The following is a 22,323-nucleotide window of genomic DNA, read 5'->3' as shown; positions in this document are numbered from 1 at the left end:
TGGTGCGATGTGTGTTTGGTATTAGGCTCGGACATTCGGCACCCCTTCATCACGGGATAGGAGTAGCGACTGGTGTTGCGAAGATGGTGGCGACAGACTTACTGATGTATGATCTTATAAGGGCTTTGTGAATAATTAATAAAATAGCTGCATGCCTGGACCAGACGAGGAGGCCAGGGTACATCCTCATTTTCTTAAAAAACATATTAGAAACAAACAAGGTGAATATATAGAACTGTTGCACGCCGTGCGTAGTAGAAGTAACCAGTAGATATAAGAACGATCGCTCATGTGTCATTGAGGGCGACACCAGGGCGCCCCCAACCCTAGCCACCCGGATCCCATATGTCACCACTTCACCACTGACGACGGCAACTCACTTCTTCCTCTTCCTCTCCAACATCCATGGATTTGATGAGTCAATCGTACTGGTTCTTCATCTCGTTCTCACGGGCCCGGTACTTGGGATGCCGCCAGCGCTGATCTGCTGCTGCAAAGCTGCCCGTGAGCTGCCGCTCCGGGAGAGGCGACCGGAGCTCCGCCACCTCGTCGATCTGCCCCAACACTACTTGCCCGTCCACGTGCTCGCGCTAGGCCTCCGCTAGTGGCGTGCTGCACTTGGCTCCCACGGTGCTGCCGGCAATGGGCCAGCCTTCCGCACATGCGATGGCCGCCAGCGGCGCTACGGCCTGCGGCTTGGTGGTGGTGATCTAGATCCGATCGGCCGGATGGTGGTGACTGCAAAATGCAGGGACTTCCTATGGCTCCACAATGGCGATGATCAACAAAGGATTTTTGGGAGGTTCGTCTCTTGATCCGGTGGTTGTTTTCGGCGGTGAGATACAAATTATGGACGATGACTTGACGCAGAGGAATGGTTGTACAGTGGCGGTGGTCACATCGCATGTAGTCGTGAGATTTTGGAAAAGTGGTGGCGATAACACATGTGTGATTTCGATGGTGGTGCTACTCGAGCACCTGGCCTTGAGCTTCGGGGCGAAATCCTAGGTCAACCGAGAGTGGTTATGTCTGGCAATGGCGATGTTCTTTTTATGTAGTTACCTTGTTGAAGGCATTGCTTGAATATGCTCGGACTGCTTCTACAGGGTGAAAACCTAGATTCTGACTTTATGGTTGGATACGGTGACGGTGACACTTGAGTGTCTCTCCCGTCCTGGAGGCGTTGCTGTTGAAGAACCTCGCCATCCATGTGATGTTATGAGATAGTTGGTGCGGATATGGTTGTTGTTATAGTTTGTCGATCGCACATCAGATCGCTTTGGATTTTTCCCCCTCGCCTACGCATAGCTTCGATCTTATATGACTTCTAGTTGTGGGCGTGTTTTTTGCGTGCGTGTGAGTTGGTGTAGGCTGTGTGCATCCTAGCTATGCAGAGGCCAGATGTATGCTCATTGTGTTATGTATCTTCTTGATGCTTCATTTTGAGCTAATAATATTCATCCTTTGTCGAAAAATAATTAGTTATAACAAGGAAATCTCCTGCTTTTGTTCTCCATCCATTCACCTATTTTTTTCTTTCTTTGTTTTAGGTCGTATTTCTTCTATTACTCAAAAAAAGAAAAAGAAAAAGTCGTATTTCTTCTAGCCTTGTGCCTCAATTATGTTTTTACAATGATCGTTCAGTCACATGAGTCATGTCTTGGCAGGCTCTCTAGGTGCTTTTTCTTAGAATATCTCCGGATGCTTTTATACATCGTTTACAATGAAGCAAAGGCTCAGAGCGCCTTAGCCTACAATACCAGCCCCTCATTCTATATTCAATGGACAGGATTCACTCAAGTCCAAAAAGGCCCAGCTTTAGTAGTTTCAGCGGAGAGACGAGGCGGGGCGAGGCGTTTTCGCTGGGGCGGCATCCAGTTCTCCCGCGCGGCCGCGACGGAGGCGAGGGTTTGGCAGGGGAGCCGCCCTCCCCGAGCTTGCGCGCGACGTCGAACCCGGCCGTCGCGGCGCGGAGCTGCTCGTAGGTGAAGGCCCGGCTGCTCGGGAGGACTGGGACGCCTGCTGCAACACGCGGCCGCCCTCCCCCTTGCCGCGGATGTGGCGGACTGCGATGGCGACGCAGAGGTAGAGCAGGAGCACGGGCAGCAGCGACGCGGCGGCGACGAGCGCGGTGGTGAGCACGTGGCCTCGCGCCACCGCTGCCAGCACCGCCGCCGCTCTTGACCCGGTGCTGGTGGGCATGCGGGTGCGGGGGAGGAGGGGGCTCGTGGTCACCGAGCCGGGACGTGGCCGGCGGCAGGAGCACGGCGGCCAGGAGAAGGAGGAGCAGCAGTCGCCGTTTCGCCGGAGGTAATTCTGATTTTAGTCGAATTTTACTGCAGCCAAGCTCAAACCGTGAGCACCTAATTATTCAGAAGTTGAGATGATGCTTTCACTAGTAGTAATGCTTTGACATTTTTATGGGACTAGTGGTTGGGGCGCGCCTTTGCGCGCCTCTTGAGGCATTCTTATGCGCCCCTATCTTTTCTCAGCACATTGGGCCGCCTTATTTGGTCATCAATGTCGCTCCAGAGCGATTTTAGTTAGAAATATTAGTTTAAATGTTAGACCGATCAATCCAGAAACAAAGATAAGGCCATCTGCGTATGTTGTAAGAGTTCAGTATCATGCTTGATCAACCATATTTAGAAACTGAATCGCGCTTAGAATGTAATTTAAAAATCTTACAAAGATTCATTAGGCCCCTTCTCACTTCTAGAGACAAGTTATAAGTGTACCACATAATAAGATTCAATCATACTAAAATGGTTCAGTCTTACAAAATTTTCGCATCATATGTATTCTTGGCAGTACCAATTTACCTGCTATTTTCAATCATGATAGTGGACAAACAAGGAAGGCTTGAACATATGATCTCGAAGATTTTCTATGAGAACCTGAAGGACCCAAAATATAACATCAGCTAGTTAATCAAAGAGGCCTGAATAGAATATGTCATGGGTGGCCTTGAGAAACTGGAAAAGGCTATCTGCAAATCTATTTCCCCATCGACCCCTTCCACAGCAGTTGCTATAGCACTGCCTTGTTCTGCTACCTTTTCCATTCTTGAAATTGCATCACAGAGGAATGGCAGTGTCCAACATGGCAATGACCACACTACAGGAAGATTCCTAACTTTGCCTGTACATGAAAGCCATATGAGCAAAAACAAATCAAAAAGACAAGATAGAAGAGGTTCATAAGAATGACAACAGATGTCAGTATAAAACATGCTGGAAATTTCTTAACAGGACATTTTTTTGTACTTCGAATTACATTATTCCTCTTGCAGTTATTGTCTTTGATTATTAGCCAAGACGTTAACATTACTCATCATGATATGTCCCCAGTTCAAATTGACTCACATGATTTATTTTCTCAAATATACAGTATCGTATCATAGGTTTATGGTCACTGTAACTTCGATTATTGAGGAAATACAGTCCTAGGATTATGAGAGCATGCTAACTTGAACTGTTTAATGTGTTCATGCTAACTTGAACTGGCTCTCACCCATTATCAGACATGAGCTATCGATTAGTGCACAAAACTAATTAAGAATGATCTTACTGAAGGTAAGACTGTCAAGGGATACTACTAATTTGGGTAATGAAGAAAAATAACAAGTAGACCTTGGACCATCTTCTGCGGTGCCTCAGTGGACGATGAGCTGGACATCACAAAAACTGGTCCCACGTCAACATTCGATTCATCAGGCCTGAGACCCTCTGCTATCACTCGATCCGATATGACCTGCAAAAAAACACACAAATCCTTCATAAAACACACGGCTCATCAATAGAATACCTGATGCTGATCATTAATCCATTCAAATTCCTACAGAAAACCCCCAAACCTAAATTGTTTTACTTTTTGTTATATGTTTTGTTTAAACCCAGTCACTCTTTCCAGTTTGTCCTAAATACCGAAGCATGCTTGTCTCATACTTAGTATCCCAAGAAAAATTCAAGAGTAAGATTAGTCTTGATTTAGCCAAGAATCAAATGACATAAATATCAACATGTTCACTTTGAAACTCAAGGTAATGGGTGCAAAGGAGGCTAACGCAGATCATAATGAAAAGATGCATGAGAAGGACCTCTTGACATATATGAGGATATACCATAGGTTGCAAACAAAGTAGGAATGGACTGATAGTTTCTACAATCATCCTCAAAGAGGAACAAACTTGGTAGAGTAAACAATGAATTTATGATCTTTAGTCTTTACAACCTTAAAATATATTGATCTAAATATTCATAGACTGAAAGCCAAGTAGATTCCCTGAGACAAAATAAATAAAACATAGTAGGCGCAGTGAGTGGACAAACACATTAGCATGGTCAAAAGGAACATCAACATTTTAACATGCCTACTGTAATATCATGCAAACAAGAAATCACCTCAGATACTTATCCCTTTTCAGGAGAAGAAATGCATCAAACACCTGAGTTGTACAAACAAAAATACGAAATTAGCAACAACCGGTACTTCATTCACAATCACAACCTGCATCATTAACTCTTGCTAGTCCTTAGAGCTAAAAGTACATATATTAGATTGGGAAGATCACATTGAGTTAATCCAAAATAATCAATGAACTATAAGAAAACAAATTCCTTGGGCAAAATGTACAGATAGTTTTAGAACTGACCAACAACCAACTAATGGGAAATCTAAGATTATGACATGGTTTCAGAAGAAAATTTCTGTACAACAACCTTCTAGTACATGAAAAAGTTCCTAACATGTTAAGGTTTTCTTGTATGCTCTTCCACTAATATGCCTTTCTGGACATACTAATGAGAAAATTCAGAGGGAAAACACCGCAAACCACAAGCTCACTTTTGTTTTGGTTTTCTTAGTGTTGCACATGTTCGTACCATGCATGCACAACAATTCCAAACATGTTACCAATCAAGATCACTTGTGTTGTCATCTCTTCCTGAAACTCACACTGATGGCTCGCCTCCTCAGCTACACATGCCATGTCAGGTTTCAGTGAGTACATGTAAATGAAGAAAAGGCCAAGAGCAAAGAAATAAGTGAACAGATGGCATTTCTTGAAGACACTTTTAACAAGGAACATGAAGGTATAGATGTAGAAAGAAGTTTTGGGTCTATCCTCACAAATAACCTGCAACAATTATTTAGAGTTGTTGTTTTTAGCAAGCACTATATCATTGGTCCAACTTTTCAAATTTTCTTTTGCATCTGTATCAGCCACCAAAGAACAATCCGAAAAGGTAACATGAATGCACACCAGGCAATAAATCATGAATTGCACAGAAAAATAAATGAGGGAACAACTTTTGTGCATGCATTCATGAGTGGAGCAAAGAATGTCCATTGCTCCATAGTTATCCGCAGAACCTAAGAAGCATGAACTGGAAACCAATCTGGCAGGTTCTGAAACCAGATGTCGATAGGACACACTGTAATCCTTGTAAAAGAACAAATCTTATTTTCTGCTACCCAATTTGATGCTATATTTGTCTCCTGACCAACGGTGGAAAAGAGCAAGGTACCCAATAAAGCATGGAAGGCAAAGAAAAACTACTTTGCAGGGACCAAGGACATGCCTAGAATCTATATCTATCCATCTCCTTGATAGTAAGAACGCAAGAGCAGAATACGCTATCAACCAAGACAAAGCACCAGAAATATATTCTCTACGAACGACCAAGTAAACAGACAAACAGATGAGAGCTCACCCTGCATAGACGCGAATGGCAGAGCCATGAGAACGACAACCGCAAGGCCCACAAATGAGTATCAGATAACATCACAAGTGCCATGGATCTGTAAAGCATAACACCTATTAAAAAAGTAAGAAATTCTAGGAAATGGCAACAGAGAATTAATAAAAATAAACTGCCAGCTTTCAGCAGCTAAAGGTCCATCCTAAATATATCATTATCTAACCACATGAGTAATTGCTAGGATGTTTCACACACAACTTGAGATAAAATCATACCTACCCTACCTTTACTACATGCTCTCACTTCACTGCTTCATATACTGGACACTAAACTATTCAAAGATCTAGCATAAATATTGGCATTCAATAGTATGCATCTCAGATTTGATTGCAAATAATTTTATCTTCCATCTCTTTAATGGATTTTCAACAACAAAGTCATATCCTGTTATATGCCTCAAAAAGCAAAAATGAACAAATAATTTTCTGAACGCAAGCACATTCAGATTAGAAAAAAGAAATGATGCATCGTATAACAGTATCAATGTGCTTCAATATCACTGAAAAAAATACCTTCCATCGCTTGATTTCCCCAGCAGTGAAAGCCATTCAAGATACAATATGTCTGAATCAACCAAATCATAGCAATAATCCAGTTCAATGTGGGAATATACCCGCGGAGAAGAAGAACATCCAAATATAAATGACAATCTCAAATTATCCAAATATCTTTCTTGAAACACATAAACTGAACAGGAAATCTAATCCCACCTCTCACGGAGTCACATGAAGTGGAGCAACCAATCCATATATAGAAGTATTGGACAACAAAGAGCAAACTATTAGCATTACTCAGTAGATACATGGTACATCCTTGATAACCGAAGTTTCATCAGTATAACCTGTACATCAATAGGAACAAAATACAGAGTAGCTCTCAGTAACTCATAGAAACAAATCAACCGGTGAAAGCAAGAAACACTAAAATATCTGTGCAAAGGTGTAACTAAACAGAATTACTCTGGGTGAAATAAGAAGATGCATTACTAATACAGATAGCACATTCATCATGTCATTTTTACAAATCATGGTGGGCATGCTTCCAAAACATTAGTAGTGATGCTTCAAAAGAGAATCACTAAAGCATCTAATTAGTCTCGCCAACGCAGTAGACAGCGAGATAGAAAAATGCCGGATAAGAGACGGCGAAAAGTTCCAGGGAATCATTCACAAGGATCGACAAAGTAAATGGGTATTAAAGTTGCAATTGTAGTTCAATGCAAACAAATTTTAAAAAATTTAGTGTTTAAGTACACTTCAGGGCTCTTGCCACTAATTTTCAGCATGCAAGAACTTACATCACCATCAGTCATGGCACCCCAATGAGTATCAAGAATTCGATTCATGGAGAAGCTTTCATAAGATTCACTGGATAAACATGGCCCTAGTAATAGCAACATAATAGTATATAAAACCAGCAACCTATCACTTGCCTTGTCGTGATAAGGAGATATGTGGAAGAAATTCAACAGGGGGTATTTAAAGAGGACAACGACTACAGGTACCGCAACAAAACTCTGCTACAAACTTGCAGGTCGAACGCGTCGCCATTGACGTCGTCTCCTTGTAGCTGGGCAGCTAAACCCCGTCCTTCTCTTCAAAGTTATCAGGCCTCGCTTGGCAAACTGGCCAGCCATCCGTCCCATCTACTGTGCAAACAACAGGGAGCAGATCGGATGAGATCTCACAAATAAAATGACCAATTCGATTTGGGCAATCGGCTTGTACCTTGACGACGGGGACCTGGCCGCCGAACATGAGGACATTGCCCATCTGGAGCAGGAGACGGAAGGTGTCACGGATGTTGTTGGCGTTGAACTCCTTGAACCTCCCGGCGCAGTCCCGCCCTGGAGAACGAAGGCCTGGCGGCCGGAGTAGCAGCGCCGGGCGACGGCCACGAGGCGCGCCCTTGGTCTCGCCGAGATGGACCGCCGGGGGATTGCGCGCTTGCCTCGGGGGGAGGGTGTATCTTGGGGACGGCTGCAGCGGCGAGACGGCGGCAGGTAGGAGGAGGAGGAGGGGCGTCAGCGAGGCGGCGGCGCTCGAGAGGGAGGAGGAGGCGCTCGAGGCGAAGGGAGGCGGAAGACGTGGGGTGAGAGGGTTTCCCTAGAGAACTTTTCCACTCTTTTCCTTTTTTTTATCCCTTTTACTTTTCTAGCCAACCCACGCATTCGACGTGGCAAGCGCTAGGAGGCGCCATTCACGCGACTGTTAATGGGTTTAATTACATGGTTCTGCAAGTTGTAGTAATTCTTTTGACCAGTCCAGATCACACACACCAGATATAATACATGGTTGTGCAAGTTCAGATCACACACCACACACGCACACACCAGATATTAGTGCAATATTAGTATTAGTAATTGTTTCAAGTTTGCATCTAGAATATTAGTTGGTGTTGTGCAATTTAGTCAGCTGATTATATGTGTTGGCGATGGCAGATAAATTGGGTGGTGTGCAATGTCACAATCTGATAAGGGGATGCCTCAAGTTGGCATGTTCTTTAAAAGTTCACAGGAGGCTTGGCTGTTTTGGAGAGCATATGGTGGTCGTGTTGGCTTTCATGTGAGGAAAAGGTACAACAATGTGAGCAAATTTGATGGTAAGGTAACCTCTTGCAGATTTGTTTGTGCCAATGAAGGTCATCGCAAAAAGGGGCAAAGAGAATTCATTCAGAAGTGCTTTAGAGCTCAAACAAGAACTGATTGCAAAGCTCGGATGAGTCTTACATTGGATCGAGAGTCCGAAAACTTGGAAATCACTGATGTAGTTCTTGAACATAATCACCTCCTTCACTTGCCACAAACCCGCCACCTGATGGTTTCCCAAAGGAAATTTTCAGAATTTCAAGCTTTTGAAATCCAAGCCGCGGATGATTCTGGAATTAGGCCTCAAGCTGCATATGAGCCGAAAGTCATCTTTTGATCCCGAGCTCATATGCTCCCGCATGAATAGTAAAATCAAAAAAATATCAAAAAAATTCAAAAAATTCCAATTTTTTTGAGAGAAACATTGACAAAAGTTCTAAGTGCCTGCAAAAATTCATCATGAAATCACATTCCTGTAAGGCGTGGCAAAAAAAAAAACAAATTCAGTGCTTCAAAATGCTTTTGAAAGTAGCTTTTTTAGAGTACTGTTTTTGGTTTTTTCGCCATGCCTTCTAGGAATGTGATTTCACGACGAATTTTTGCAGGCACTTAGAACTTTTGTCAATGTTTCTCCCAAAAAAAATTTGGAATTTTTTGAATTTTTTCGATATTTTTTTGATTTTACTGTTCATGCAGGAGCATATGAGCTCGGGATCAATTCCTCCGCGTCCCATATGAGCTTGCTACTCGTCAAGTTGGTGGACCACTTAATCTCGGCTACACTCCTTGTGATCACAGAAATCATTTGCAAAGCAAGAGGCAGAGGGAGTTGGCTTTTTGTCAGGCGGGCAGCATGTTAAAGTATTTTCAAGACAAAATTGTTGAAAGTCCATCATTTCAATATGCTTTGCAACTAGATTGTGAGGAGAATATATCAAACATTTTCTGGGCCGATGCTAAAATGATGTTAGGCTATGCACACTTTGGCGATGTTGTCACATTTGACACTACTTTTGGCACAAACAAGGAATATAGGCCATTTGGTGTTTTTCTTGGGCTCAATCAGTTTAGGGAGACTACAGTTTTTGGTGTTGCACTGATGTTTGACGAAACATTAGCCTCATTCAAATGGCTCTTTAAAACGTTCCTAGGTGCGCATAATGGAAGGCAACCAAGAACTATTTATACCGATCAAGATTATGCAATGGGTAGAGCTGTAGAGGATGTGTTCACAGAAGCATACCATTGACTGTGTACATTTCATATAATGCAAAATGCTGTCAAACATCTATCTCCGATTAAGGATGAAGAGAAAGAGGAGGGTGAAGACAAAGATGAAGACGAAGAATCACATATTCTCACTGATTTTAGTGCTTGTATGTATGGCTATGAGGACAAGGAAGAGTTTGAAGAAGCATTTGCCAACATGAGGTTAAAGATGCATAAGGAAACTTGGTTCGATAGTATCTACAAGGTAAAAGAAAAGTGGGCTGAATGTTTTATGAGAGACGTCTTCAGTTTGGGAGTGAGAAGCACACAATTAAGTGAGAGCTTCAACAATTCATTGAAGAACCATTTGAAATTTGATTTTCATATTGTTAGATTTTTAAAGCATTTTGAAAGGATAGTGGAACAAAAAAGAAACAAAGAGCTGGAATATGAATTTGAAGCAAGAAAAACGAAAAGATGAGCACCCCTATGTTGGTACAAGCAAGCAAAGTGTACACTCCAAATTTTTTTGAAGCTTTCCAAAGTGAGTATGAAAGATCCATGGCTGCATGTAGTAAAGTATTGGATGGAAACAAATATGTTGTTGCTATTGGTAGTTTGCATGGTGATTCACCTTTTGAGGATGAGCGCATAGTGATAGGTGATCCTTTTAACCAAACAACAACATGCACTTGTGGAATGTTTGAAAGGGCAGGAGTGTTGTGTGGACATGGATTGAAAGTTCTTGATTTGATGAACATAAAAACACTACCAACACATTATGTCTTGAAGAGATGGACTAGGGAAGCACGCAAAGGAAGTATATTGGATAGGCAAGGAAGGAATGTGGTAGAAAATCCAAAACTGGAAGCTATGCTTGGGTACAAGGAACTATCTCATAAATTTCATAGTATGGCATTTAAAATAGCCTACTCTACAGAATGTTGTGTGCTATTAGAAAATGCACTTGATTGCGTTGGTCCACAGTTGGAGGAAAAACTCAATGCATCTACTAGTGCTATGAATGAACCAAGTAATGACCAAGAAAATGCTGACCCAAATGTGCAGCAAAGAGATGACTTGCTAAGAGTTGCTAAACTGAAGAAAAAGGAGGTTCAGCCCAAAAATTTCAAAGAGAAAGAAAAATTGGCTTGATAGGTTGCACAAGGCCAAGCGCAAGGCAACTAAACCTGTTGTTTCGACCAAGAAAGGACCAAAAGTATATTCTAATCTGAAGATAATAATTTCTTTTGTCATTTGTTAATACACTAAAAGGTTGAGCTTTCATTGCAGCAAAAAAGGAAAAATGCAGATGTACATCCCCAAGTGGAAGTGAAGAATGATCGCAACAAGAGAAGCGCAAATGCGGGAAATGAACAGTACATTGCCATTGAGAGCTTTACTCAGCTCCTCACAGCTCCCCTACTTGTGAAGATGATGGTTTTATGGTGGAAATTTGTTCTAATATCTAGATGTTGGTTAGATAATACTTTGGGGGTTAACTATAGTTATCTAGTGGTATTTTGGTGGCTAACTATAGTCTTTTGTGTCCTAAGTGTACAAGTGAAATGGCCTATTATGTAACATACTTGGATGGTTATTCATCAGTAGTACTTGTTGCTACAGAATTTGAATGATATGGTTCAGACTATCAATGTCAAGTGCTTGAATATTTGTGCTACAGAGTTGTAAGAATGCTAAGTGCTTGCAAATTTCAAGGTTATGATGTTCAGGGTTTCTTTCTTTGTTTGCTTCAGACATTTGATATGTAGTGCTTGCAATTTTCAATGTTGTACGTATTATACAATGAAGTTAATTGCTTGCAATTTTCAATGTTATACTGTCATATTTTCCCTTGTATAATGGGATTACTTTTCATTTCATATTATGTTCAACATCAGATATTTTCTGTGTGAAAATATTAAGGCTGGAGAGTGTCCAGCGCCTCACACCTGAAAACTACCAAGGCCAGGCCCTTTTTTGCCTTGAGTGAATCCTGTCCATTGAATGTAGAATGGAGGGCTGATATAGTGGGCTAAGGCGCTGTGTGCCTTTGCTTCACAAAGGCACCGAAGCTGCGTCCCCCCTGCAGCGGCCTTGTGCCTCAATTATGTTTTTACAATGATCGTTCAGTCACATGAGTCATGTCTTGGCAGGCTCTCTAGGTGCTTTTTCTTAGAATATCTCCGGATGCTTCTATACATCGTTTAAAGCGATCCCGAGTGTGGCGTCCCCAGCAGCGGCCCTAAATGGCCTAGGTGCGACGCGCGACTGCCGCCAGTCAGCGTACCAACATACATTTGGTTTTTGTGATTTCCAGGTTGTCAGATTAGTTGACTTTGATAGTAATATTTATTTTTTTCATATTTTTTTACTTTTTTATTTAATTTTAAATTTACTTTATTTTTCTATTTCAATAATTTTAATGGAAGTATTTTTTAGTGAAGAAAAAGAGAAAATATTAAACAATACATATTTTACTCTTTACGATATAAAAATGAAATGGTGAAGAAATTAAAAAAGACAAAAAACAAGAGAAAATGCTAGACATAAACCAAGAAACCACACTGAAAACCATACACAAAAAACAGAAGGGCATAAAAAATCAGAACTGGAAAATTTTTGCAGAAAAAAAACTGATGTAAATGGGCCACCCCACTCCCTCCGCGACTATAGGTGAGTGTTACTTCTAACTCGCGACAGATGTGATGGGACCTCCTATATGGCCAAAATCACTAATTAAGGCTCTTTGCACAGGTTTCTCCCACACTCTTAGGTTGCGACAAGTGTCACACCGCATGTATACCACTTCATAGATTCGTTTATTTAAAGTTTTATCTCTCAAACTGTGCGTCCGAAGCTCGAATTGTTTTCTCCATTGGATTCCTCCCATGTTGATAGATTTCGATCAACTTTTGTTATGAAAAAACAGTAAGAAAAAACCGAACCGTGCCAGGGAAAACGCGAATGGAAATCCGTGCCTCTACGAGAAGTAAATTCGTGTCGGGGACAGCATGTTTTTTGCTTTTCTATTTTTTCCTTTCGTGTGAGGCACGGCCGTGCCACTTGCGAAAGCAAATCTGTGCCTCCACAAGAAGTAAATATGTATCTCTTGCGGAAGAAAAAAAAAGAAAATGTGCTTTTTCACATCAAATTTTTTATTCGAGTTTTTTTGTCCGAAACCAAAGAAAAGTAAGGGCAAAACCCGAATAGTTGAAAAAAATAAAAAGTCATATAAAAGCTGAAAATGCATGTAGAAAATAAAAAAAATAAAATTTGAAGGGAACGCCAAAGCGCGAAACGTGACGGTGGTTGAGAGTGCGCCAAGTGACACGCTCTCAGCCCGCCCCAACTGACCCTTGGGGAAGCTTCGGAAGGAGCGCTCCTTGATTAGTTGCTCTGCTATATGAGGCGTAACGCGCTAGGGAACATGCCAGCGCGCCCCTATTGGGCCGGTCAATGAGCGGGGCTGGACACTGTAATTTTTTATTTTGTTTTCTTGTTTATTTTGCTTCTTTAATCTGTTTTGTAATTTAAAAAAATATAAATTTTAAAAAAGTGAATTTTGGAAAAAATGTTCTAGAAATCATAAAATGTTCATGGTTTCAAAAATGTTCATGATTTTGAAAAAAATGTTCGCTTATTGAACTAATGTTCATGAATTCAAAAAATATTCGTGTATTTTAAGAAATGTTCATAGATTTAAAAAAATCACCGATTCAAAACATATGTTTGTGTATTAAAGAAAGTTGATAATTTAAAAAAACATGTTCATGAATATTTAGATAAAAATGTTCAGAAATTTCCAAATCTTCTGGACATGTATGAAAAATCAAAGTTTTCTAAGTTTTTATAAAAAAACAGGAAATGTTCGCAAATTCAAAATAATACTCATGATTCAAAAAAATGTAAGTGTAAAACAAAAAAAATTCTGAATTTCAAATTTTGGTCAGGATTCGCCTATGCAAAAAAACTTGTTCACGAGTTCCAAAACATGTATGAATTTGAGAATGTTCATTCAGAAAATGTTCATGAATGTGTAAAAACAATTCATGGATTAAGTTTTTTTGAAATTTCAAAATAATGATTAATTATTTTTGAATTTATAAGCAAAATTTGAATTAAAAAAGTTCACCCTGATTTGAAGAAATATTCGGATGTAGCTTATACTGGAATGTCTTTCTTTTTTTGCGTGAAAACTTCTGATCTATTCATTTTCAATCATGGCAGTACAAGAACATCAGAAATAACAAAATTTACATCCAGATCCGTAGATCACCTAGCGACGACTACAAGCACTGAAGCAAGCCGAAGGTGCGCCGCCGTCATTGCTCCACCCTCGCCGGAGCCGGGCAAAACTTGTTGAAGTAGACAGTCAAAAATCGTCGTGCCCCGTAGGACCAGCAGAGCAGAACAATAAAGTTTATACTGGAATCTCTAAAAAGTCTTATGTTTACGAACGGAGGATGCATCATGTGAGAAAGACCTATCAGTTTGCTCACGCAAATTGTTCCATCATATGACCGGTCGAGGCCACGGCAACGCCATTATCTAACACCAATCCAACAAAGCACAAGTCCCAAGGGACACTTATACGAGGCCCCGGACTGCCCGGGCCATGGAGAGAGAACGCTTCGTGGACTGTAGCTACAGTGGAGCACTGAAGGCTGGCTCGGGGTGTAGGAAATTCCTATCTACTGCACTGTCGACATGTACCGTAATCACATGCTTCCTCCCTTCCGATTTAGTATAATGCTCAATTAGAAATCTCATCAACCAAGGTAAGTAAGTGTTTTTAGTTTACAAAAGTACTCAATTAATGCGTTTGTTTTTTTCTCAAAAAATGGTGTTTATTAGCACATTAATTGCAATGCATGCATGCGTGAGCAATAAATAATCAAAAACATTTACATTCATAGGTTTTCTTTTTAATTTTGTATGCAACTATTTAGTGCACCTCAAAATTTGAACATATGATGGGCAGCAATAAAATTGAGACTTATAAAACCGAATTTTTTTTTAGATAAAGCCCTGTAACCACCGGAAGGGAGGAAGTATGAGAACATGCATGGTGTTGGTGAGCCGAACATGCGTTCCAGCTCATGATTCTAATTAACTACACGATCGGAGATGCATTCCAGATTTCCAGCTCGTCCGAACATGCCTCATGATTCTCACCGATTCGGTCACACGTCCGAACATTATGCATCACAACGAAGGCAAGCACGCAAGCCCAGGCTTTCGTCAAACAGGCACGTGCGACGATTCACGCGTGATTGCATACCAGTTGCCCTCTGAACAGATCCAGAATTATTTAATTGCTCATAATTAACCACTACGAAACAGCGTAACTGGCTTGCCTCTCTATACAAAGAAGAGCTCGAACGTTCTGGATTACAGAGAAACACCACCGGCGATCAACGAGCATGAAGGTAGAGGACGTCCTCCACATGGCTACCGGCGACGGAGAGAATAGCTACGCCGCCAACTCCAGGATCCCAGTTTGTATCCAAACTAGCATCCTGCACTCGTTTCTTTCTTTCTTTCTTTCATGTAATCAAGCTATGCGTAGCACCTCTTTATACATGCTTTTCGCAGATGAAGGCCATGCTGAAGAACAGGCCATTGCTTCAAAGGACCGTGGAAGAGGTATACACCTCGCTCTCCCCTGCGAGCACCATGGTCGTCGCTGACCTCGGCTGCTCATCGGGCCCAAACGCGCTATTCATCGTCGCCGAGGTTACCGGCATGATCTCTGACTACAACCAGAACACAAACGAAGAACAACACGGCGTGGAGCTGCAGTTTCTCCTGAATGACTTGCCCAAGAACGATTTCAACCTCATCTTCCAGTCGCTTGATCAGTTCCACACTGTCACTAGGAAAGGGGAGGGCGATGAGGCGGCGACGCCACCGTACTACGTCGTCGGGCTACCGGGATCGTTCTACAACAGGCTTTGTCCTAGCCAGAGCGTCCATCTTTTCCACTCGTCCTACAGCCTCCATTGGCTCTCCAAGGTACACGCATGATTGCACACTTGTCATACTAAATTATGTTCGAGGTCTTTTACAGTACCCCGAAGTTAATATAAGCCGTCTATTTTCCTTAATCCAACAGTCCTTATGAGTTGGTACTCCGGAACTAGTCCCACGGAGTACTACCTCGAAACCCGGTGGAGTACTTCCATCTGAGGGGCAAAAGGGTATTCCCGCAGGTCTGTTTATGTTTTTCCATGAGGTTATTTTGGTGTCATTTAAAAAAAAATCCTCCCGATTTGACTACTCCCCACCCGTCCCCTCCACCTTCGATGCCGGCTAGCGGCGGAGGTAGCGCCCACGACGGACGTTGTTCTCGTTCCACTCGTCCGGTTGTCCCTTCCTTTTCTATCTCCAGCACCGGACTCTCCCTCCACCATGCGGCCAACGTAGCAGCGAAGACAGGCAGGGAAGACGTCCATTATTGGGCACTCCATGAGAGAGGCATGCACGCCTCCCGCTCGCGTCGTCCTTCCCCCTTCTCCACCTTGGGTGGTCGAGGAGATGCATGCACGCGAGAGCCGTCGGGGCGGGGTCAGGCGTCTCCATGAAGGCGGCAACAGGTAGAGGGTGATGGGGTAGGTAGATGCGAATCTGAGAGGCATGCACGCGAGGGCGGCGGGGCCGGCACCAGCGGCGGGCAAACCGTAATGGAGATCGTTGGGGCTGCAGTTGGCAGCGGCTCAAACGAAAAACCAGACGTGGGCCACAATCGGAGTGGTACAGTAAGGAAAGATCCAAAATACCTTTGGCTAACCTTTGGGAAATGACGAAGTTACCCTCCTATATGGACGGTCAGATCTGAATGGTACTCCAGTCGGTGCTTTCGGAGTACCAGGGTACAGTAAAAACCCTCTTATGTTCCAGCCTAAAATAAATATCAGATTGCAACAAAACAGTACTCATCCACACTTGATCATACACTTATATTCAAGCATCATCCAGTGTTTATCATTCCAGTTTTCTCTCTACGAGAAAGCATAGCAAAGGTTATCCATAATACCATAAAAAGAAGGGACCTAGCTTAGTTAACAGGGCCATACTTTTAAACTTCCAAAAACTATGTACAAAATGACCATGTTATACTGGAAGGAGTAAGTTGCATGAAAATAACTGACTTGCCAAGTAAGGAATAACTACTGTGGTAATGCGGTTTAATTGGGTTCTAAATTTGGAGTCCATCTTATAGTAAGTGAAACTTGTATGGCTTCTTTGGTTCGTAGAGAAAGTAGAGGAAAAGTATAGAAACAGAAAACTTTCTTTATGAGTACTATTCATTCGCTTGGTTAGAAGGAATGGACCAAAGGAGAAGTGGAGGAAATTCTACTCTTATCCCATTTTCAAAGAAAAAAATGCCAAAATTTTACAATCCACATGGACCTCTTTTTTATGATCTCTTGCTTGGCACGACTCCAAAAGTGTAATAGGAAAACACAGGAATAAGATAAGAATGGATGTGCAAAATGGATGATTGGAAAACACATACATTTTGCAAGACACATTCGGTTCACGGAAATAGGAGAAACACATGTATCCTTACAAACTTGTCTAAACCAAATTCAAACCAAATAAAATAGCATAATTATAATGCTATATGCTCTAAGGATCTTAGTCCCGTTCTTTGTGCGTAGGAATTTGAAAAAGAAGTCGACATTGATTTTAAAATTCCCATGCTTTTCCTTTGAAACATAGACCAAAGGCGCATAATACTATCCTAATTATACTTTAGTGTGTGGTTTGACTCTGATGAGACCGTGTTTAGTAGGATTGTTGTGTTTTCCCTATTCCTGTGAACAAACAAGCAAATTTACAGAATTGATTTATTTTCCAACTCTTAGGTCTGTACCTGCAATTCTATCTTATTCTTGTATTTGTCCAATTCCTATGTTGTCCTTCAAACCAAATAAGTTGGTAAAGAATTTTACATACCCATCGGTTATTTGGATTCAACAATGCTTTCTAGATGTCTGCATCTGGAAGAACGGAAAACATTCAGATGAGTGTAACATGTTACACCATCCATTGGAGCCTGTTACATGCGCCATGCATGATTGCTTATTTATGCTTGTTCCTCTTTCCCTCTCTCATCTCTTACATATAGACCAACTATCATTGCCACCGACACACTAATCCTTTCGAACAAAAACTTGGTTAATTCACCATGCTCTAATGTATCAAACCAAGCTTTTTCCTCCCCATTGGAGATGGTCTTAGAACATGATTATGTACACGCAAAACATTATGATAATATAGTCATATATACTGTATCAAATTAGTAAATAGTATTCATACTACTGCAAATTATTATTAGTTTTACGAATGGTGATGTATGTCCCTCATTTTTTACATGTAACAGTATACATTCTCTACGATATTTTTCTGTAGATTGACTAGTCCCACTCTAAAATCTGGTGCTTATAATCATGCACAGTTTATCCCATTTTGATATCAGATTCACTAAATAATGTCTCGTTTGATTGTACTAAATGTCTTAGGTGCCCGAGGAACTCTCAAGTGGCGAGTATGTAAACGAAGGAAACATCCATATTGGAAAGACTACTCCACATTCAATAGTAAATCTATTCAGAGAACAATTTCAAATTGACTTTGAGTTGTTCCTTACACTGCGCTCAAAAGAATTGATAAGTGGTGGGCAAATGTTTTTGATGCTTCTGGGACGAAAGAGCGAAGAAATGCTAACACATGGTGAAATTGGCACCATGTGGGATTTGCTTTCTGAATCTCTCCAGTCACTTGTCCTCAAGGTATAGTTGGCATGCCTGTGTTATTTTCAAGTTTAATATTTGGTTATGATTAGACACTAAATCTTCTGAGCATAGATCGTTCCTATTCACCCTAAAATACATAGTAGTGGTTTTGTTCTTGTGAATCTCGATCTCTCGTAGAATTGACACTAAAGCTTTTTCGTATTTTGCTTTTCATAAATAACCATATGTAATGTAAAAATGCATTTAGCTTGTGCTGAAACGCATGATCTGGGAACAATGGCTATGATATTCTATATTTTTTTGACATAAATTCTGTATCAAGTCTTACTGTGGTTACTGGTCCATTGCAGGGTCGCGTAGAAAAAGGGAAACTTGACTCATTCAACCTGCCACTCTACGCCCCATCAGTGGAGGAGGTGAAGGCAGTGGTCAACCGCACAGAGCTCTTCGAAATTGAGCATGTGGGGATGGTCGAAGTCAACTGGGACCCTCAAGATGATGATTCCGACGACGAGCACATGGTGCTTGACACTGCCAGAAGTGGGAGAAACCTCTCCATGACCATCAGATCCGTGTTAGAGCCACTTATTGCTGGCCACTTCGGCGAGGGCATTATTGATGAGCTGTTTGCGGTGTATGCCTGCATCGTTGCAAAACATCTTGAGAAACGGAATGCCAAGTTGCCCAGCATCGTGGTTTCTCTGAAGAAGGCCATGCATTAAAACCTGAACTAGCGACATGTACGTGCGCGAACGGTTTATATGCCAATATGTATGAATAATGCCTAAATTATATGTTCTACAGGTGTTGTAACTATTACGATAAGCCCTCAGATTCGAATGTATTACAACTTCTTAACGGAGGATATTAAGCACGAAATACTTAGTAACTGTCCATGTAATATGTTATATATTCTAAAATACATGTGCAGGTCATGTGTGAGGCTGCCACGTACAATTTCTGACGGATCTCATCATGGATCCCCTCATTATTAAGTGTATCTGGATATATGTAGTATTGGTGGAGACTTCAATATCATTGGACATAATGGTGAAAAGACTTCAAAAATGCATCATTATCATTTTACTGATTTGTTCAATTCTACTATTCATACTCTTGCTCTAAGGGAGTTCTATATTAGTGGAATCATCTATACATGGAATAATAAGCAAGCCCATCCTACTCTCGAGAAAGTAGACAGGATCCTTATGTCTGGTGAGTGGGAGGATTTATTTCCTATAGTTAATGGGAGAAATGTGGTTAGATGTGTATCTGATAAAAATGCTCTAATATTACACTCTGGGAACAATGTCATGACATCACCTAAAATCAATGAATTTATATTTTACTTGAGCTGGGTTAAGAATGATGAGTTTCTTCTTTTGGGTAGTAAAATTTGGAACAAGCGTGTAAGATACGAGGATCCCATTGATATCATTAACATATTGGAGTTCGAATAAGTTTGGGCACTCCAAAAAGAGGAGAAAAGAGCTTCAAGAGGAGTTGGAAGTTTTGGATCCCATTGATATCATTAACCTATGTCTCCTGAATTGTTTAGTAGGAGGACTGCTATTTGTGTGGAAATAAATGAGATTTTGGTTGATGAGGAATGTGTTGGTTACAACAATTTCATGATAGATGTTTGTTGTAAGGTGACCAAAACACTTCCTATTTCCATAATATTGCTAATGCAAACAAGAGATAGTGCTCTCTCTCTCTCTCTCTCTCTCTCTCTCTCTCTCTCTCTCTGTGTGTGTGTGTGTGTGTGTGTCTGTGTGTGTGTGTTTGCGCATGTGTGGTGGTAATACAATTGAAGGGACAGAAAAGCTCCTGGGTCATGCTATTGAATACTATAAAGAATTATTTGGACAACTTGCAAATGATGAAAAGTTGTCTATAGAAGATAATGAACTATTCACTAAACCTTTTACGTGGAAGAGCCTAGGAATGCATTGTTCTGAATGGAAAGCAATAGAGCTCCTGGTCCTAATAACTTTCCAATTGATTTCTTTTTCAATGTTTATTGCAGCTAGTGAAAGTTGACATTAAAAAATGTTCATTGATTCTATGATGGAAAATTTAATGCTTAGAGGATTAACTCACTACAGGAATCAGGAACTTTGCCATCAGCCATGGCGGACGGCAAAGACCTTTGCCGTCAGCCAGCTGACGGCAACACGTCCGGCTGAACAGGCTACGGCAAAGGCTTCTTGCCGTCTGCTGGTGGACGACAAAGATACAAAGGTCTTTGCCGTCTGCCAGCTGACGGCAAAGAGCCTGGACGGCGCACTTGCTAGCTTAGGTCCGTTAAGGGGTTAACGACGTTCATTGTCGTCGGCTGGCGGACGACAAAGACCTTTGTATCTTTGCCGTCAGCCAGCTGACGACAAATAGCACTGAATCATTGCCGTCGGCCGGCGGACGGCCAAGCGTGCCATGTGGCAGCACCTGGGGGGTTGGCCTATTTGGTAGCTTTGCCGTCAGCTGGCTGGCGGCAAATATTCGACGTTCTTTGCGGTCTGCTCGCGGACGGCAAAGCTTCCAAATAGGCAGCTTACTGCCCCAGGTTGAACAGGTAGCTGACGTGTGGCATTTTTGCCGTCCGCTAGCTGATGGCAAAGCTCTTTGCCGTCCGCCAGCTGACGGCAAAGAGTCTATATAGCCCCTTTTTTTATGTTTTTCTTGAAACCATTCAATTTGACAGAATTTCACACACACACACACACACACACACACACACACACACATATACACACACACACACACACACACACACACACACACATATGAAAATACTTTCGACAAGCATACCAACACATATAGATACCAAATCATATCCCTGCCATATGGATATGATCATCCAACACATATACATAGCAAATGGTTTCATCCAACACATATACATAGCCAACATATCCAACAACAAGCATACAATGGTTTCGTCCATACATACATATATAGGTAGCAAGTTTGACATTGTTCATCATACAAAATCAAAACAAGAAGGAAGCATAAAGAGAAGGGTACACTCCATCAACGCAAGCTTCCTCTTCTAAAGCAAATCTGCAAATTGGGAAAGAAGCAAGTTAGAAGAAGAAGACTATCTAGAAAAAGAAGAAGAAGAAGAAGAAGAAGAGGAAGAAAAGGAAGAGGGATAAAACTGAAGAGTGGCTGAACAGGATGTATAGGAAGAGGAGACTCTGGGCAGCATCATATCTTTCGGGTGGCTTTTTTCTTGGTATGCGTAGTAACCAGAGGAGCGAAAGCCTCAACTCCTCCCTTCACCTTCACCTCGACTATGGTATGACCATAGTTGATTTGGTAGTGCATTATGAGAACTGCATAGTTCGCCTCCGTGAGAATGAGGCGCATGATGACTGCGAGGCTTATCACAAAGTACCACCCGTGGTTACTGAATATAAGGACATTGAGGAGCATGCTACCAAAGTATTCACTCCTACTAATTTCTACATTCTTCGAAATGATTTGAAGAAAATGGGAGAACTGGAGATTTTTGAGACGCTAGTGGGAATTGAGCGTCAGACCTTTATCGTGACATGGCAGAATAACCACAAGTTCAGGTATAATGTTGTGTATGAACCAGGTAACTCAGAAGAAACTGTATCATGCACATGTCGCAGGATGGTTCGGAAAGGGCTGCCTTGCAAACACATTCTCTTTGTTCTGCATCATCTTAAATTGTCTGAAATACCAAAGTGTTGTGTCCTTCATCGACTGTCGAAAGATGCGAGAGATGGGTTGCCAGTGCAGCGCAAGAGTGATCTTTTTGGTTGGGGTTGGTCTGGGCTAGAGGAGAGAGAACGGTACAGTCAAGTGAGCATAAAATCTGCAGAAGCTGCACATGTTGCAGCAAATGATCCCTTCTTGTTTGATGAATTGATGAAGTGCCTAGAAGATATAATAGCAAGGAAGAAGATCCTGGAAGAGGAACTCATAGGACGCAGAAGGTGTGCTCTAATTGCGAAGCAAGCAATTCAAG

The 22,323-nt window shown here is 41.6% G+C and overlaps 1 protein-coding gene, 1 long non-coding RNA gene and 1 pseudogene across 2 annotated transcripts; 2 read left to right on the top strand and 1 right to left on the bottom strand.

Moving 5' to 3' along the window:
• Positions 1-2,776: 2,776 nt before the first annotated feature.
• On the bottom strand, positions 2,777-5,252 carry LOC109752469 (uncharacterized). Its single transcript, XR_005770231.3, has 4 exons — positions 4,884-5,252; positions 4,404-4,447; positions 3,633-3,753; positions 2,777-3,141 (listed from the first exon to the last, which is right to left on the bottom strand). It is a non-coding gene; the product is annotated as an uncharacterized lncRNA (long non-coding RNA).
• A 2,906-nt stretch (positions 5,253-8,158) lies between these two features.
• On the top strand, positions 8,159-10,836 carry LOC141041914 (protein FAR1-RELATED SEQUENCE 5-like; annotated as a pseudogene).
• Positions 10,837-14,903: 4,067 nt separating this feature from the next.
• LOC109752467 (anthranilate O-methyltransferase 2) lies at positions 14,904-19,357 on the top strand. The gene is made up of 4 exons (XM_020311357.4): positions 14,904-15,059; positions 15,157-15,576; positions 18,090-18,359; positions 18,674-19,357. Exons 1-4 carry the CDS (start codon positions 14,985-14,987, stop codon positions 19,043-19,045), a joined length of 1,137 nt encoding a protein of 378 aa, XP_020166946.1. The 5' UTR covers positions 14,904-14,984; the 3' UTR covers positions 19,046-19,357.
• Positions 19,358-22,323: the final 2,966 nt, after the last annotated feature.

Source organism: Aegilops tauschii, chromosome 2 (genome assembly GCF_002575655.3).
Source record: "Aegilops tauschii subsp. strangulata cultivar AL8/78 chromosome 2, Aet v6.0, whole genome shotgun sequence".
NCBI classification, from domain to species: domain Eukaryota; kingdom Viridiplantae; phylum Streptophyta; class Magnoliopsida; order Poales; family Poaceae; genus Aegilops; species Aegilops tauschii.
This window is presented reverse-complemented; position numbering and strand designations above follow the sequence as displayed.

Excerpts from the sequence above, each read along its gene's own strand:
- LOC109752467 (XM_020311357.4), top strand. The coding sequence starts at position 14,985 with ATGAAGGTAGAGGACGTCCTCCACATGGCTACCGGCGACGGAGAGAAT. Across the intron at positions 15,577-18,089 it reads GCCTCCATTGGCTCTCCAAG|GTGCCCGAGGAACTCTCAAG; the intron begins GTACACGCATGA and ends TAAATGTCTTAG. Across the intron at positions 18,360-18,673 it reads TCCAGTCACTTGTCCTCAAG|GGTCGCGTAGAAAAAGGGAA; the intron begins GTATAGTTGGCA and ends GGTCCATTGCAG.